Source organism: Pelodiscus sinensis, chromosome 21, assembly GCF_049634645.1.
Source record: "Pelodiscus sinensis isolate JC-2024 chromosome 21, ASM4963464v1, whole genome shotgun sequence".
NCBI classification, from domain to species: Eukaryota; Metazoa; Chordata; order Testudines; family Trionychidae; genus Pelodiscus; species Pelodiscus sinensis.
Genome location: NC_134731.1, coordinates 8,443,968 through 8,458,819, shown reverse-complemented (window position 1 = coordinate 8,458,819; position 14,852 = coordinate 8,443,968). Strand labels below are relative to the sequence as shown.

The following is a 14,852-nucleotide window of genomic DNA, read 5'->3' as shown; positions in this document are numbered from 1 at the left end:
GTACACCTACATTAGAAAACACTCATCATAAAGGTAGCGAGGAGGGTGTTCAGTTTCCATTGTAATTCCCACTAAATCTAAAATCTTCCATTCTGGAGGACAGCGCTCATAAAGGGGTAGAAAACTGGCACCCCCTTTCCAGCCAACACACTGGGACGGATTACTAAAGCATGCCAAAACACCAACTCGTATCTGAGTCCCAAGCAACACATATAGTGCAATAAGTCCTTGTTTACATTGGTGCCATACCACTGCTCAACAGTGGTTCAGCTCAACCAATTGCTGACAGAGTATTAGTTTAAGTCTGCAGCACAGACCAGGCCACAGTCTATGTAGCACAGCTGGTAGAACACCTGCTGTAAGCTCTTAAAACTACTCCAGGGGGTGTTGCAACATGCAAATGAGTCAAAAGAGTTCCTAGCACAGTTAATTTCTCTAGCATAGACAAAGCATAAGCCTCTTCAAAATACAAAGCAAATTCTATGTACAAACCTAGTTGGTTTTGCACAGCTTTTCCCTTTTCTACTTCTTCAGACACTTTTTCTTTAGAGAAGGTTACCACCCCCCCATCATCCTCGCTCTCTTTGGCATCTGCCACATCTTCCTCATTTTCATCCCCAGATTCTTCTTCGTTGCTCCCTTCCTCTATGCCAGCATCCTCTTCCTCCTCCTCCTCGTCACTGCTCCCCACGTCATCCATCCCTTCTGCAAATTTCTCAAAGTCACTGATGTTCTGGAAACTGAACTTTGGTGTTTGGAGCTGGGCAGATGTTTCTCCCCCTTCCTCTTTGTCATTTCCCAAATCATCCTGATTGCTGCAACGCTCATCATCCTCATCCGCGGTAGCATCTAGAGTATCATCATCCAGTTCTTCCTCCAGATCTCCACTATCAAAGCCTCTCTCCGATGAGGTTTCTTCATCTGATAATTAGAAAAGGAGATATTTAAACAGTGTTATTTCATCACAAACGTCCATTACCAACATACAATTGGTCTGGCCTGGTTTAAGCCATTAGGGATAAGTATAGGCACAATTTTGCTCCTTCCTTAGGCTAACCAAGGGGCTTATAAGGATACATCTGCAAATTGAAACCTTAGTTCACACTTTTTTGCAGGAACATTGATTAGCTGACAGACTTTCCCATTTAATAATGAAGCAATGTTAAGCAAACAAAGTGCTCATGCTTTGTTACACGTTTCTTTATAATGAGAAATTGTACATAAGCACTAAGCCACTACAGTTCTCAAGGGCTGACAATGTAAAGATGGCAGGTATTTCCACACAGAATTCCCGCCACTTTCCTTGCCAGGTAACTTAAGTTGGCTGAATCTTTTGTACCTGAAAGTTAGTTACTGCCCTTCCTTCTTCTGCACAGAGCAGTCACGGTCCTGGAGACTTCCCTTCCTCCAGAGCTAATGAGTTCAGCAAAGCACTTAAGAAGCCAAGCTTAACTCTGAGCACATGAAGTCAATGAGACTTAAACATTGCTGAGCTGGGACTCCTAGCACCGTGCAGAGCTCCCCTGTATTAGCATTCCATTTACTCCTGTATTTGTGGCAGTTTGGATGGGGGGGGGGGGGGGGGGGAGAATGGAGAAAGGGAAATGAATTTCTCACCAAATGCTGCTCCAGGCAAAGACTCTCTCCACTGTTCTTCCTGCAAGGCTTTGCGAGAGACAGCTCTCCCGCTGTACCTCTTATCAGCTTCTAAGAGGGAGGCAGAGGCTTGTTTCCGTATATTGCCAACGGCAAGGACGTCCTCTTCCGCTCCACCTTCATCAAACTTGTCGATCACTCTGGCAGCAGTGGCTGGGAAGAGGAGAGGGAATTTAATAGTGCAGGGTTACTTAGTTAATAGTGCAAACTAAGTGCATAATTCAAGCTTGTGAAACAGGATAGAGATTCTATCTACGACTGCCAGAAAGCAACCTGGTTTAAATACCTATATCCTCTGTGGATCCAGGTGACAAAAACTAGAGACCTTGCATTCGACATACACTGGCCTTTAACACATGAGTTAAAGGACAAGTCATATTAGGACTTCTACAAAACTGTCCAAGAAGTCACCTGAGTGCACACAGCCCACTAACTTCACTTTTGGAACCAAAACTCTTCAATACCTATCTGACTCTCACCAACCATGGAGGGGCTTCTCCCAGGGTCACCACAAAGGTAGTAAACCTCCTGGTGGACAAAGGACAAGCTTTTCATGCTTCCAAAAAAAATCGGATCAGGTTCATACAACTTCATTAAGAGCATTTTAACAAAGACCCACTTATATCCTCTGAAGGCCAAGTTCTAAAGGCCAACAGATTGCACAGCTTGCGCACAGAGGTCGAATTCCACTCAATAGGGGAGAGCGGAGTAGTATATTCAGGCCTGGTTACAATCATTTGGGTCATTAACAATGAGCAAAAAGTGCAGCAATCTCTCTTACATATGGACTCCTTCTCTATTAAGAAGAAGGGCTCAAAATCATTATTAAGGGCCCCAGAGCAAATTATTCTACTGCGTAGGAAAGACAGAAAGATAGAAAGTATGGTAGGAGACTACCTTGGATCAACCAAGAAATCTTTTATGATCTAAAAATCTAAAAGGAGTCATATAAAAAGAGGAAACTAGGTCAAATTACAAAGAATGAGTATAAGCAAACACAGGTATGCAGGGGGAAGATTAGAAAAGCATAACTGGCTGGATAACCAGTCAGAGTAGTTACTGACATTTCACAATCATGCTGGAAGGGCATAACAAGCAGGGTTCTGCAGGGGTCTGATTTGGGAGTGGTTCTGTTCAACATCTTCATCAACTATTTAGATGATGGCATAGAGAGCATGCTTATTAAGTTTGCAGATGATGCCAAGGTAAGAGGGGTTGCAAGTGCTTTGGAAAATATGGTCAAAATTCAAAATGATCTGGACAAACTAGAGAAATGGTCTGAGGTAAATAGGATGAACTTTAATAAGGATAAATGCAAAGCGCTTCACTTAGGAAGAAACTATCAGTTTCATACATACAGAATGGGAAGTGACTGTCCAGGAAGGAGTACTGCAGATAGGAATCTAGGGGTCATAGTGGACCAGAAGCTAAATATGAGTCAACGGTGTGATACTATTGCAAAAAAAGCAAACATAATTCTGGAATGTGTTAACAGGAGTGCCGTGAGCAAAACATGAGAAGTCATTCTTCCTCTCCGCTCTGCACTGATTAGGCCTCAAGTGGAGTACTGTGTCCAGTTGTGGGCACCACTTTTGAAGAAAGATGTGGAGAAATTGGAGAAAGGCCAGAGAAGAGCAACAAAAATGGTTAAAGGTCTAGAAAACATGAGCTATTAGGGAAGACCGAAAGAACTGGGCTTGTTTAGTTTAGAAAACAAGACAGAGAGGACATGATAGTGGTTTTCAAATATCTAAAAGGGTGTTACAAGGAGGAGGGAGAAAAATTGTTCTCCTTGGTCTCTGATAGGACAAGAAGCAATGGGCTTAAATTGCAGCAAGAGAGGTTTAGGTTGGATATTAGGAAAAAGTTCCTAACTGTCAGGGTGGTTAAACACTGGAATAAATTGCCTAGGGAGGTTGTGGAATCTCCATCACTGGAGATATTTAAGAGCAGGTTAGACAAACACCTGTCAGGGATGATCTAGACAGTGCTTGGTCCTGCCGTGAGGGCAGGGGACTGGACTCAATGACCTCTTGAGGTCTATTCTATTCTATGATTCTATTGGGAAGCAATAGGTCACCTCACACAGGCCACTCAACAGCCATCACATGGGAACAACCTTTGGTCACTGCTCTAACCTAGCCTGGATTCATACCAGTGACAGTAGAGAAAGCAGTCCTGATACCCTCTTACAAATCCGCCTTTCCCCACACTGTAAGGGAAAGTGACTTCAAAGCTCAGCTGTGTGGCTTCACTGCCCCATGCAAGACCTTATCTTTCACCTTTAGAGCGAGCAAGCTCCTGTTCTCTGCTCCCCCTACAGTGTTGAGAAGGAAACATCTAGAGGAAGAGTGGAAGTCTCAGACTTGGGTTTCCCACCTGGCAGTGCAGGGTATCACCACTAGGGCACTGTCTCTAATCATTTACACAAAGTCTTTCTTTTAATTAAAATTCAGCAGAAGTAAAGGAATGTTCCAAAGGCATCTGTATTTCAGAAAGGAAATCACTGAGACTCTTCTATGGCTTTAATCAACTATATCACCTTTCAGCACCATCAAAATGGAGAACACGTGGCTGAAAGTTATATAAAATTGACTCACTCCAAATGTGCCTCCAAATAGAGTCTAGGTTTCTCGCAAGCCATTTAGATGCTACAGCCCAGCAAAGTGCAGCACTTTTAACTAGAGCAAAATATCCTGTGACTCCAAGAGGCTATCCATATATTCATTATCAAACACAAAAGATAATTATATCAAGTTCATTTTGTTACATCAACAGTGGCCTACATTCACCCCATTGCCCTACTATAAAGGCCACATGAGGCACGGTATAGAATATGCCTGATCAGTGCCACTTAGGAGAATCCCATTATTCAGGGACCCCCTAAGAAGGCTGGCTATCTGGCTAGAGGACTCAGAAAAACTGGGTAAAGAAAAGATAACCTGTAACTCAGATACCCACTGGGCTTTGAATAAGTTTCTGAGACACTTAAATAACTAAATGCTGTAAATGACTAAATATAGAAAACGACTTTATTACAGTTACTGTTTTCTTCCTCTTCCTGTCCCCCCCCATCCCTGTTCTTCAGAATCAGGGAAATGGTTTATTCCAGCAAACATGGATCATTATAACACATTCTCCTCTCTTCATTTTCATTCATGCGCAAGGCACCCTATATGCAAAATTATAGGGTTAGGATTGTTCAGCCAGTCGAGTGATCTGATTGGCTGAACATCGCTAAGTGCTTTTATAATGTGTGTTTGAGAATGTTAATGCCCCATTTTTGTAAACTGTTTACTTAGGGGGGAAAAAAATTCACGGGGATCAAAATGTCTTATTCTCAAGCAGGCACTGAACTGCAAAATGGTGAAAGGGAAATCGGGAGCTTCCTATAACTTGCTTGGTGGAAAGTCATTGTTCTACGGAAAACAAGGTATACAAAGCTTCTCATTTAGGCCACATCTACACTACCACTTATGTTGACAAAACTTACGGTGTTCCAGGATGTGAAAAAAAAAAAACATACCCCAGAGCAACAGTTTCACCGGCATAAGTGGTATTGTGTACAGCGCTATGTTGATGGGAGAGCTTCTCCTACTGACCGAGCTACCACTGTCTGCTGGAGTTGGTTTAATTACGTCAGTGGGAGAACTCTCTCCGGTGGGCACAGAGCAGCTTCCCAAGAGATCTGACAACGGCACGGCTGCCTCAGCACTGCTGCGTCCCTGTAAGTCTCTGGTGTAGACATAGCCATAGGATGAAACACACTCCTCAAACATCTCAAGCCACAGTGCACAGTAAGTTTGCAATTAATTAGATTTCCCCCGTGCAATGCTTATGGCGGCAACCAACACAAAGTGTAAGCAATGCAATGTATGTCGGATCCCTACTTAAGAATGGGGTGAGGGAACCCCGAACTAGCTGCGCCTCCTCCCCAGCAGACCGCCGAGATGCGCCGCGGCGATCCCGCCGCCCGCGTCCTCCGTGGCAAGAAAAACCGCTCCGCCTCTCCCTGGTCTGCTGCGGAGCAAAGCTGCGGAGGACACGGGTGGCGGGACCGCCTAGACGCGCTGCAGTCCCGCCGCCCCCGTCCTCTGCGGCGAGAAAAGCCAGGTCTGCTGGGGGGAGGGGAGGTGCACTAGCTGCACCCCCCTCTCCCCCCCAGCAGACCTGGCTTTTCTCGCCGCTGGTAAGTTTCAGCAGTAGCTGAATCAGGACGCCTGGGGTAGAGCAGCTGGGGGGCTGCCGGGTTGGTCCCACAGCGCCGAGGTGCGGAGCTACTGGACCAACCCGGCAGCATCCCAGCTGCTCTGCCCCAGGTGTTCCTAAGTCAGCTGCTATTGAAACTAACCAGTGGCTGACTACAGGAAGCCTGAGGCAGAGCTGCTCTGCCCCGGGCTTCCTGGAATCAGCCACTGGTCAGTTTCAGCAGCGGCTGACTTGGGAACACCTGGGGCAGAGCAGCTGGGGTGCTGCCGGGTTGGTCCAGTAGCGCCGAGGAGCGGCACTGCAGGACCAACCCAGCAGCACCCTAGCTGCTCTGCCCCAGGCGTCCCCAAGAGCAGCTAGGGTGCTGCCGGGTTGGTCCCGCCACGCCAAGGGTCGGCGCTACCAGACCAACCCAGCAGCACTCCAGCTGCTCTGCCCCAGGCGTGTCTGATTCAGCTGCTGCTGGTCAGTTTCAACAGGGGCTGAATCTGGATGCCTGGGACAGAGCAGCTGGGGCGCTGCCGGGTTGGTCCCTGCAGCACCGCACCTCAGCGCTCTGGGGACCAACCTGGCAGCACTCCAGCTGCTCTACCCCAGGTGTCCCCAAGTCAGCTGCTGCTGAAACTGATCAGCGGCTGATTCCAGGAAGCCCGGGGCAAAGCAGCTCTGCCTCGGGCTTCCTGTAGTCAGCCGCTGGTCAGTTTCAGCAGCGGTTGAATCAGGGACACCTGGGGTACAATACGTACCAGTTCCGACTTACATACAAATTCAACTTAAGAACGAACCTACAGTCCCTATCTTGTACGTAACCCGGGGACTGCCTGTATTATCTGTTCAGTAGCACTTAGAAACCCAATCTAAGATGGGGGTTCCCATTGTGCTGAGTGCTATACAGTAATTACTCATTTAACACATGCCCGCTTAACACGTTTTTGCAATAGCACAATTTGTTTTTTAGGGAACATTTTTTGAATTACACGACCAACACCAGCATAACACGATTTTCCCAGCTGGCCCGTCCCCAGCGGCTGCGTGGGGCTTCCCCCACCTCCCTGCAAAACGGCAAAGGGTTTGCTGCTCACCGCACCGTTCCCCGGCGACCCTCCCCCCCCCCCCCGCCGGACGAAGTGCGGGTCCCAGCAGATCCATCACAGGGACATACTCCAAACCCAATCCCCCTCTTCTTTCCTTCCCTTCCCCAGAGCCAAACACCTCCCCTCCCTGCTGTAACCCAGTCTCCTTTCTCCCCCAACCTTATGTCCCGGTCCCAACAGACACCACTGCTTGAAATGCACCCCTCACCTTTTCCATTATTTTCAATGGGAAAACTGACCCCGCATAACACATTTTCACTTAACACGATCATTTTCTGAAACATATCTACAGTGTTAAATAAGGAATTACTGTACTGATAGATAGGAAGGGTCCCAGCCCTGTCTGAAGAGCATGCAGTCTTAAACAAAGAAGAAGAAGAAGGGTGAGAGGGGAATAACAAGCAAAGTGATTTGCTCAAGGTCATACAGTGAGTGGTAGCAGAATCCATGTCTCCCAATTCCCAGGCTAGTGCGCTATCCACTAAGCCACAAATGCACAGCCATCATACTTGCTTGTACTTCAAGTTTCCTTTACAGACAAAACAGAAATTGCTTGCTGTTTGAGTTCCTAAGCAACAAACTTGCAGCTGATCACCTCTATCATCCTGCACTTACAAGAAGACAGTAAAATACCCAGCCTTAGGGTGGTCGTTGCTTGGAAGGGGAAACTAAATAAACAGAAGTTGCAGGCTGCCCTGTAAAACTCCATTGGTCATATCCTTGGTTCCTAACTCATGTGCATCTGAAAGCCACTGCTATACACACAAAGGCTCAAAGCCAAGAAATTCTTTAACATCAAGAAAACGTTAACAGGTCAACCATGTCTGTTTTCTCATCAGTTAATGGTTCACATGCAGGTTTGTAGAGTCGAGGTAGCTGAACCAATGCTGACCATGATGGCCCAGTCAGTATAAACGAGGGCAAATTGCATTCTGTATTGTGCGATCTAACTCACCTCTTCCTACACAACGAGTAGTCCTATGGCACCTTAGAGACTAGCAAAAATATATAGTATCATGAGCTTTCGTGGGTAAATGAACCACAGACCTACTCATTGTTCTTAAAGTTACAGACTAACGTAACTACTTTTCAACTCTTCATAATCAAGCCTGAGCAGAATAAAATGTGATGCAGACAAGCCCTGAAGAAGCGTTCGGTGTCTTTGCTTTGATTTTTTTTTTTTTTGGTCCAAGGGAAGCATTCTGCACTGGTGTGATGGGGTGAATGTGTGAAGTCCTAAGCAGTTAAAAATGGTAGGTGTGAATCTAAAAACTACAAAGAGGACATTGCCATTAAATAAAATGGAGAAAACAATTTCTAAAAATTTGCTAGCAAAAGGGCTTAATAAAAGAAAACCAGGTGTTAGGAGCAAAAACAAGCAAGCAAACAAAAAAAACCACACCCACCCACACCTGGAGAACAAAGTAACAATGAACCATCACATCTAGTAAGGTCATGTCTTCACTACAGGGAAGACTGGCACTGCCGTGATCAATCTTCCGGAGTTCGATTTAGCAGGTCTAGTAACGACGTACTAAACCAAATTCAGAAGGCGCCTCCATCAGCACTGGTACTCCTATTCCTGCAAGGAGTAAGGGAAGCCCCATCGACCTCACACAGTTGATATTAAGCTTTATTTTAAATAAAAATGACATTTCTAGGCTTCCAACTCCAAGTAAACTTTCCAACTGAGAATTAAATGTGAAGAAATGATGAAGTATACAATACCCTGTCTACGCTTACAGGCTGTGTCTAGACTGGCCAGTTTCTCCGGAAAATCAGCCGCTTATCCGGAAAAACTTGCCAACTATCTACACTGGCTGCTTGAATTTCCGCAAAAGCACTGACTTCCTACTGTAAGAAATCAGTGCTTCTTGCGGAAATACTATTCTGCTCCCATTCAGGCAAAAAGTCCCTTTTGCGCAAAGCTTTTGCACAAAAGGGCCAGTGTAGACAGCTCAGATTTGTTTTCTGCAAAAAAGCCCCAATCGCGAAAATGGCGATCGGGGCTTTTTTGCGGAAAAGCGTCCGTGCCAATCTAGACGCTCTGTTCCGAAAATGCTTTTAATGGAAAACTTTTCTGTTAAAAGCATTTCCAGAAAATCATGGCAATCTAGATGCAGCCACAGAGTTTGCTAGTACAGTAAACTGGCAATCCCTCCTAGCAGAGACATAGGTACATCAGCTCCCCAAATGACATAAGCAATGCTGGCAAAATGACTTTTCCGCGTCTACTCCAGAACTTTGAGTTGAATCACATAGCTATTATGTCAATTAGGGGGTGTCATTTTTCACACTCCTGACCAGCTATGTCAACAAATTAAGTGTACAGGAGGCCTGAGCCTGCAGACAGGGTTTCTACTGCTATACCTTTTCACAGTCTGCAAAATTAAATTAACAAAGCTCCAGTCAGTGTTGCTGCTGCTATTTAGAATGCTGCAAGCATTTAATTGCTCTACTTCTTGGGAAAAGGGACAAAAAAGGCAGCCACTGGGACTATTCATAGGAAGGAAAGATTCAAAAAATGGAGGCTCAGAGAAGAAGAGAGGACAGGACCAACAACATGCAGTCCTGAGATAGGCTGGAAAAACAGAGGCCCTTTTAGATAGCATATGGAGACTTTAAAATCATCAGACACTACCAGTCAAAGGATAACAGATGGAGCCCCTAGGCACAATCTGGACATTGCGCTATAGCAGAAATCTCTCCCTTTTCCCAGCAGGAAAATTGAGGGGCAGCAGTAGATTTTTTTTACTGTTGCCCCAGGATGTCACTGGTGCACATCCTCCCTCATATCTGTAGCCGCCTTTGGCTGACTGGTTTAATTTGTGAAATATTCGGTGTCCAGTACAGTTTTTAAGCTCCAAACCAGCATGCATTTTGGACACAATGCAAACAACAGGACCCTGTGATACATGTCCAAGGCCCTGCTTAGTATGGAACAGTGACTAAATCAATCAATTCATCACACACCAGTATAACCAATCTGGCCAAATGTGGGACACATGCAGAGAGAAACTGAGGGACACATGAAAATAAGTCAGAAAGCTGTGCCCGTGAAAGCTCATGAAACCATCTAAATGTTTTGTTAGTCTATAAAGTGCTACCAGACCATTTGTTGTTTTTTAAGTTTATCCTGTACAGACTAACTCGGCTACCCCCTAAAGAACCTTAAAATGGTGGGTCATTAATTTCCCCAGCAGTAAACTAAATTTTGTGATGCTGCATCTTTATATGAATTAATACAAGAATACAGTTGTTCACAGCAAACTCACATGGAGGAGGGGGGAGAATACATTTTGAGCAGTAAAGAGTGATAGTCCTTCATAATGCTGGGATGCTTGAAAGACAAAACTTAAAACAATCACTAGTATAGCAGGAGTAGTGAAAGACAGATCCATCTCCACCAAAATGAGATGATGAACTGCAAGGACTGTCATGCTGCCACTCAGGGCCCCAGTGATTTATATGGGAGACTCTTCAGAATGGAGAGGCCTCGCATAGGTGCTGAGCTGTGGATCAAGGTAAATGGGTATCGAAATATAATTACCAAGTGGTTCGGCAGGCCACACAAATGCCCACAGTGGAAAAAAGGGAAAGCACACACGTACTGTGGTATACTAGAACCTCAGATTTACAGGCAACTCAGGAATGGAGGTAGTTCATAATGCTGAAATGTCGGTAACTCTGAACAAAACATTATGGTGGTTCTTTCAAAAAAGTTTACAACCTAATGTTGACTTAATACAGCTTTGACACTTTACTATGCAGAAAAAATGCTGCTTTTTTTTTCTCTGCAATTTACATTAAACACGGTACTATATGGTATTGGGGGGGTTGTTGTTGTTTTTGTGGTCTTTGCTGCTGTCTGATTGTGTACTTGCAGTTCTAACTGAAGTGTGTAGCCAGGGGAAAAGCAATTGCCAGGACTTATTAGTATACCAGGTATATTAGTATACCAGTAGCCCAGTGGCAATTTGAATGGCCTAGGGTCCCCAGCCACGCCTCAATTACTGCAATGGGGCAGCTGGGAGTCCTGGGCCCTTTTAAATAGCCAGGTCCTGAGGTAGCTGCCCCTTTTGCTCCCCTCACTCTCTGGCAGGGACACTGATGAGGAGAGCAGAAGGGGCAGTGACATTAAAGCGTTGCGATGGTAAGGAGGGTCCTTAAAGTGTTACTGCGTCAGCACTTAAACTTCGACCGTGTATGGGCCAGTGCCAGCGACCACTTCTTACCGGTATGCAGTATCGGCCCCCCTTCACTTCTATGCGTGGTTGACTGATCAGTTCCTAACCCTGAGGTTCTATCATAGGCACTAAGGGGGAAGAAGGGGAGCAGCCTCAGGGAAGAGAGAGGAGTTAAGGGAAAGAAGGCCCCAATTTTGGAAATGGGAAAGAAGCATAGGTGTTAGCCCCTGGTCACTGTCGGAGAGAGGAAGAAGAGAGAAGCAGTATTGAGAAAGGGGAAGCAGACCCCACTCAGCATTCAGGGAGGAGAAAAGAGTTGGGGGGGGGGGGAGTGAAAAGCACATCCCCCAGTGGCCTAGGGTGTAATGCACTGAGAAATTCTTAGAGATTAATCCCCACGGCTGCTGGGGGACACACTGTCAGGGGGCAGCCCCCAGGCACTGCCCAGGATGGAGCACATGATGCTGTGGAAGGTGTTGGAAGGGCAGCCCCTGGTTGCTGGGGGGGGGGGGGGGACCCACATGGTGTTAGGGGAGATGTCAGGTGCAGCCCTCAGCCACTGCCGGGAGTGGGGGGGAGCACGACGCTGGGGGGGGGAGGGCGAGTGTTCGGGGGCAGCCCTCAGCCACTGCCCAGGAGGGAGCACGTGGCACGGTGGCAGTGTTGGGGAGCCCTCAGCCCGGCGATCTCGGGGCCACCCTTGGCCAGGGGGAGGGGCGCACGGCGCTGGGGGGGGGTCGGGGGCAGCCCCCAGGCCCTGCCGGGAGCGGAGGGGGGAGCACGGCGCTGGGGGGGGGCAGCCCCCAACCCCTTCCGGGAGCGGAGGGGGGAGCACGGCGCTGGGGGGGGCAGCCCCCAACCCCTTCCGGGAGCTGGAGGGGGGAGCACGGCGCTGGGGGGGGGGCAGCCCCCAGCCCCTGCCGGGAGCGAGGGGGGGAGCACGGCGCTGGGGGGGGGGTCGGGAGCAGCCCCCAGCCCCTGCCGGGAGCTGGAGGGGGGAGCACGGCGCTGGGGGGGGTCGGGAGCAGCCCCCAGCCCCTGCCGGGAGCGGAGGGGGGAGCACGGCGCTGGGGGGGGTCGGGAGCAGCCCCCAGCCCCTGCCGGGAGCGGAGGGGGGAGCACGGCGCTGGGCGGGGGGGGGGCGGAGGCAGCCCCCAGCCCCTGCCCAGGAGGGAGCACGTGGCGCGGTGGCAGTGTTGGGGAGCCCTCAGCCCGGCGATCTCGGGGCCACCCTTGGCCGGGGGGGGGGGCGCACGGCGCTGAGGGGAGACGCCGCCCGCAGCCCCTGGGCGGGGCGGAGCCCCCCGGGGAGCCCCCAGCCCCGCCGCCGCCCGGGAGCCCGCGCAATGGGCGCCGCGCGCTCGGCTCCCCACAAGGCGCGCACGTGGCCCAGCCCGGCGCCCCCCTCCCGGCGCCCCCCTCACCTTCCTCCGGGTCGTCCTCGGGGTCGGCCGGCCGGGGCAGGGGGTTGAGCAGCTGCTCCAGCTGCAGCGCTAGGGGCGCCGCCATCTTCCCTGCCCGCCGCGCCGGGGGCTCGAGCAGGCCGCGCTTCCGGGGGGGGAGTGAGCGGCTCCGCCTGACGTGGGGCGGGGAGGGTCAGCGCGCGTGGGGGTAACTGGGGTGCAGGGGCGGGGAGTGCGGGCGAGGGGGCGTGGTTTTCAAGGGGGTGGGGGGAGCACTCGGGGGTGGAGCAGGGGGGTGATCACTAAGGGGGGTGGAGGGGGCTAAGGGGGGGATGGGGTCACGGGGTTATAAAGGGGGATGGGGAATCACTAAGGGGGTGGAGGGGGCTAAGGGGGGGATGGGGTCATAAAGGGGGATGGGGAATCACTAAGGGGGTCGAGGGGGTATAAAGGGGGATGAGGAATAACTAAGGGGGTCGAGGGGGATGGGGAATCACTAAGGGGGTCGAGGGGGTATAAATGGGGATGAGGAATCACTAAGGGGGTCGAGGGGGTATAAAGGGGGATGAGGAATAACTAAGGGGGTGGAGGGGGATGGGGAATCACTAAGGGGGTCGAGGGGGTATAAATGGGGATGAGGAATCACTAAGGGGGTCGAGGGGGTATAAAGGGGGATGAGGAATAACTAAGGGGGTGGAGGGGGATGGGGAATCACTAAGGGGGTCGAGGGGGTATAAAGGGGGATGAGGAATCACTAAGGGGGTCGAGGGGGTATAAAGGGGGATGAGAAATAACTAAGGGGGTGGAGGGGCATATAAAGGGGGTGAGGAAATCACTAGGGAGGGGGGAATCACAGGGGGCATAAAGGGGGATGGGGGAATCACTAAGGGGGTTGGAGTGGGTGGGTATAAGGGGATATCAGGATGAGGTGGGGGTGTGCTTATTAAGACTGCTTACCCTCCAGGGTCAGGACTGTCCTGGAGGCTCCAAGAATTAAAAAATTAATCTCTCATTGAAGATTTTTGTCCTGTGCTGAAGGCCCCTGGGAATATGACCAACAAAAATTGGTAACCCTAGTGGTTATGGAGAGGGGGAGGATGGGTTCAGATGAAGCGATGGGGGAGTGGGTAAAAGGTGGGGGAAGAAGGCCAGGGATATAAAGGGAGGTGCAGGGGGGAGAGGGGATTAAGGAGAGGACAAGTGGGTATACAGCTGGTTCCCCGAGTTACAAAAGCATCGACTTACAACCATTTGTATTTACGACCAACCTCCTATACAGCCGGAACCCGAGTTACGAACAAAATCCGCACTTACGAACAGCGCGGCCGTAATGTAAGTGAATGTAATCCGACTTACGAACAGATGGACTTACGACCTAGTGTTTGGTACGTAACTCGTTCATAAGTCGGGGACTGGCTGTATAAGGGGAGCTGAAGAGAGGTTGTGAGGGAAGGCTAAGTGGGTGGGACTTTTGTATGGATAAGTGGGGTGAAGCAGGGCCTGTGGTACGTGACACTGTGTGTTGCGGTGAGGTAAAGGAGGATCAGTGTGAGTGCTAATGCGGGAGAGGAGGATGTGTGGGTGCAGGTGTGGGAATGTATGATTATCTAAGCATGTATGTAAACCTATGTAAGGAGTATGTTTTATTTATAAAACCAGAAAAACCTACAACCCTTTTCCCCCGGAACACACTCATTATCCTTATTTAGGTCATGTACCCCTCACATAGATTTTGTTTTTCAAAAAAAATTATATGTTATCTAACTAAATTTTATGGTAAATAGGGTTCTACCTTTTGTGTGGGCACAAGTGTGTTCTTGTGCAATGAGCCAGATTCTCATCTTGGGTAAAGTCTCATTGTGTCAATGGAGCTATGACAATTTACATTAGCTGAGGATGTGGCCCAACTGAATTAACACTTTGAAGTACAGAAGGAACTTGCAGCAGCCACTCTTACTAAAACCAGTTATTTATTACAAAAAATCTTGCTTTTTCCATTTGGAATTTGAACTTGAGGTCAGTCCCTGTTAATTCAATAATTATGTCCTAGGCTAGTACTGTAGCCCATTCCACAACCCTTATTCATACATCAGTCCCGTGGAGTAAAATTATCCAAGAGTTACAGAATAAGGTCCCATGTTTGAAATCAACACCTTGGCCTTTGACCTTTGAGGTCACGTGCTGGAGAATATGGTTACTATCTAATAAACTGGAACACCTGTTCTGTATAATTATACATAAATGGCATAAGCACACAAAAACTGGGAGATTCTGAGCGAGTCCTAGCTCTGACTCACACTTGC

The 14,852-nt window shown here is 48.8% G+C and overlaps 1 protein-coding gene across 2 annotated transcripts in view; it reads right to left on the bottom strand.

The window, feature by feature from the left end:
• The window catches only part of AATF (apoptosis antagonizing transcription factor), a 109,001-nt gene extending 96,275 nt beyond the window's left edge, over positions 1–12,726 (bottom strand). For both annotated transcript variants that reach the window (XM_075904775.1, XM_075904776.1), the window contains exons 1-3: positions 12,571–12,726; positions 1,618–1,809; positions 493–921 (exon numbers count right to left, since the gene is read on the bottom strand). In XM_075904775.1, coding sequence (XP_075760890.1) covers positions 493–921; positions 1,618–1,809; positions 12,571–12,655 — 706 coding nt within the window. In that variant the 5' untranslated portion in view covers positions 12,656–12,726. The remainder of the gene's footprint in view (positions 1–492; positions 922–1,617; positions 1,810–12,570) is intronic.
• Between the last annotated feature and the right edge of the window lie 2,126 nt (positions 12,727–14,852).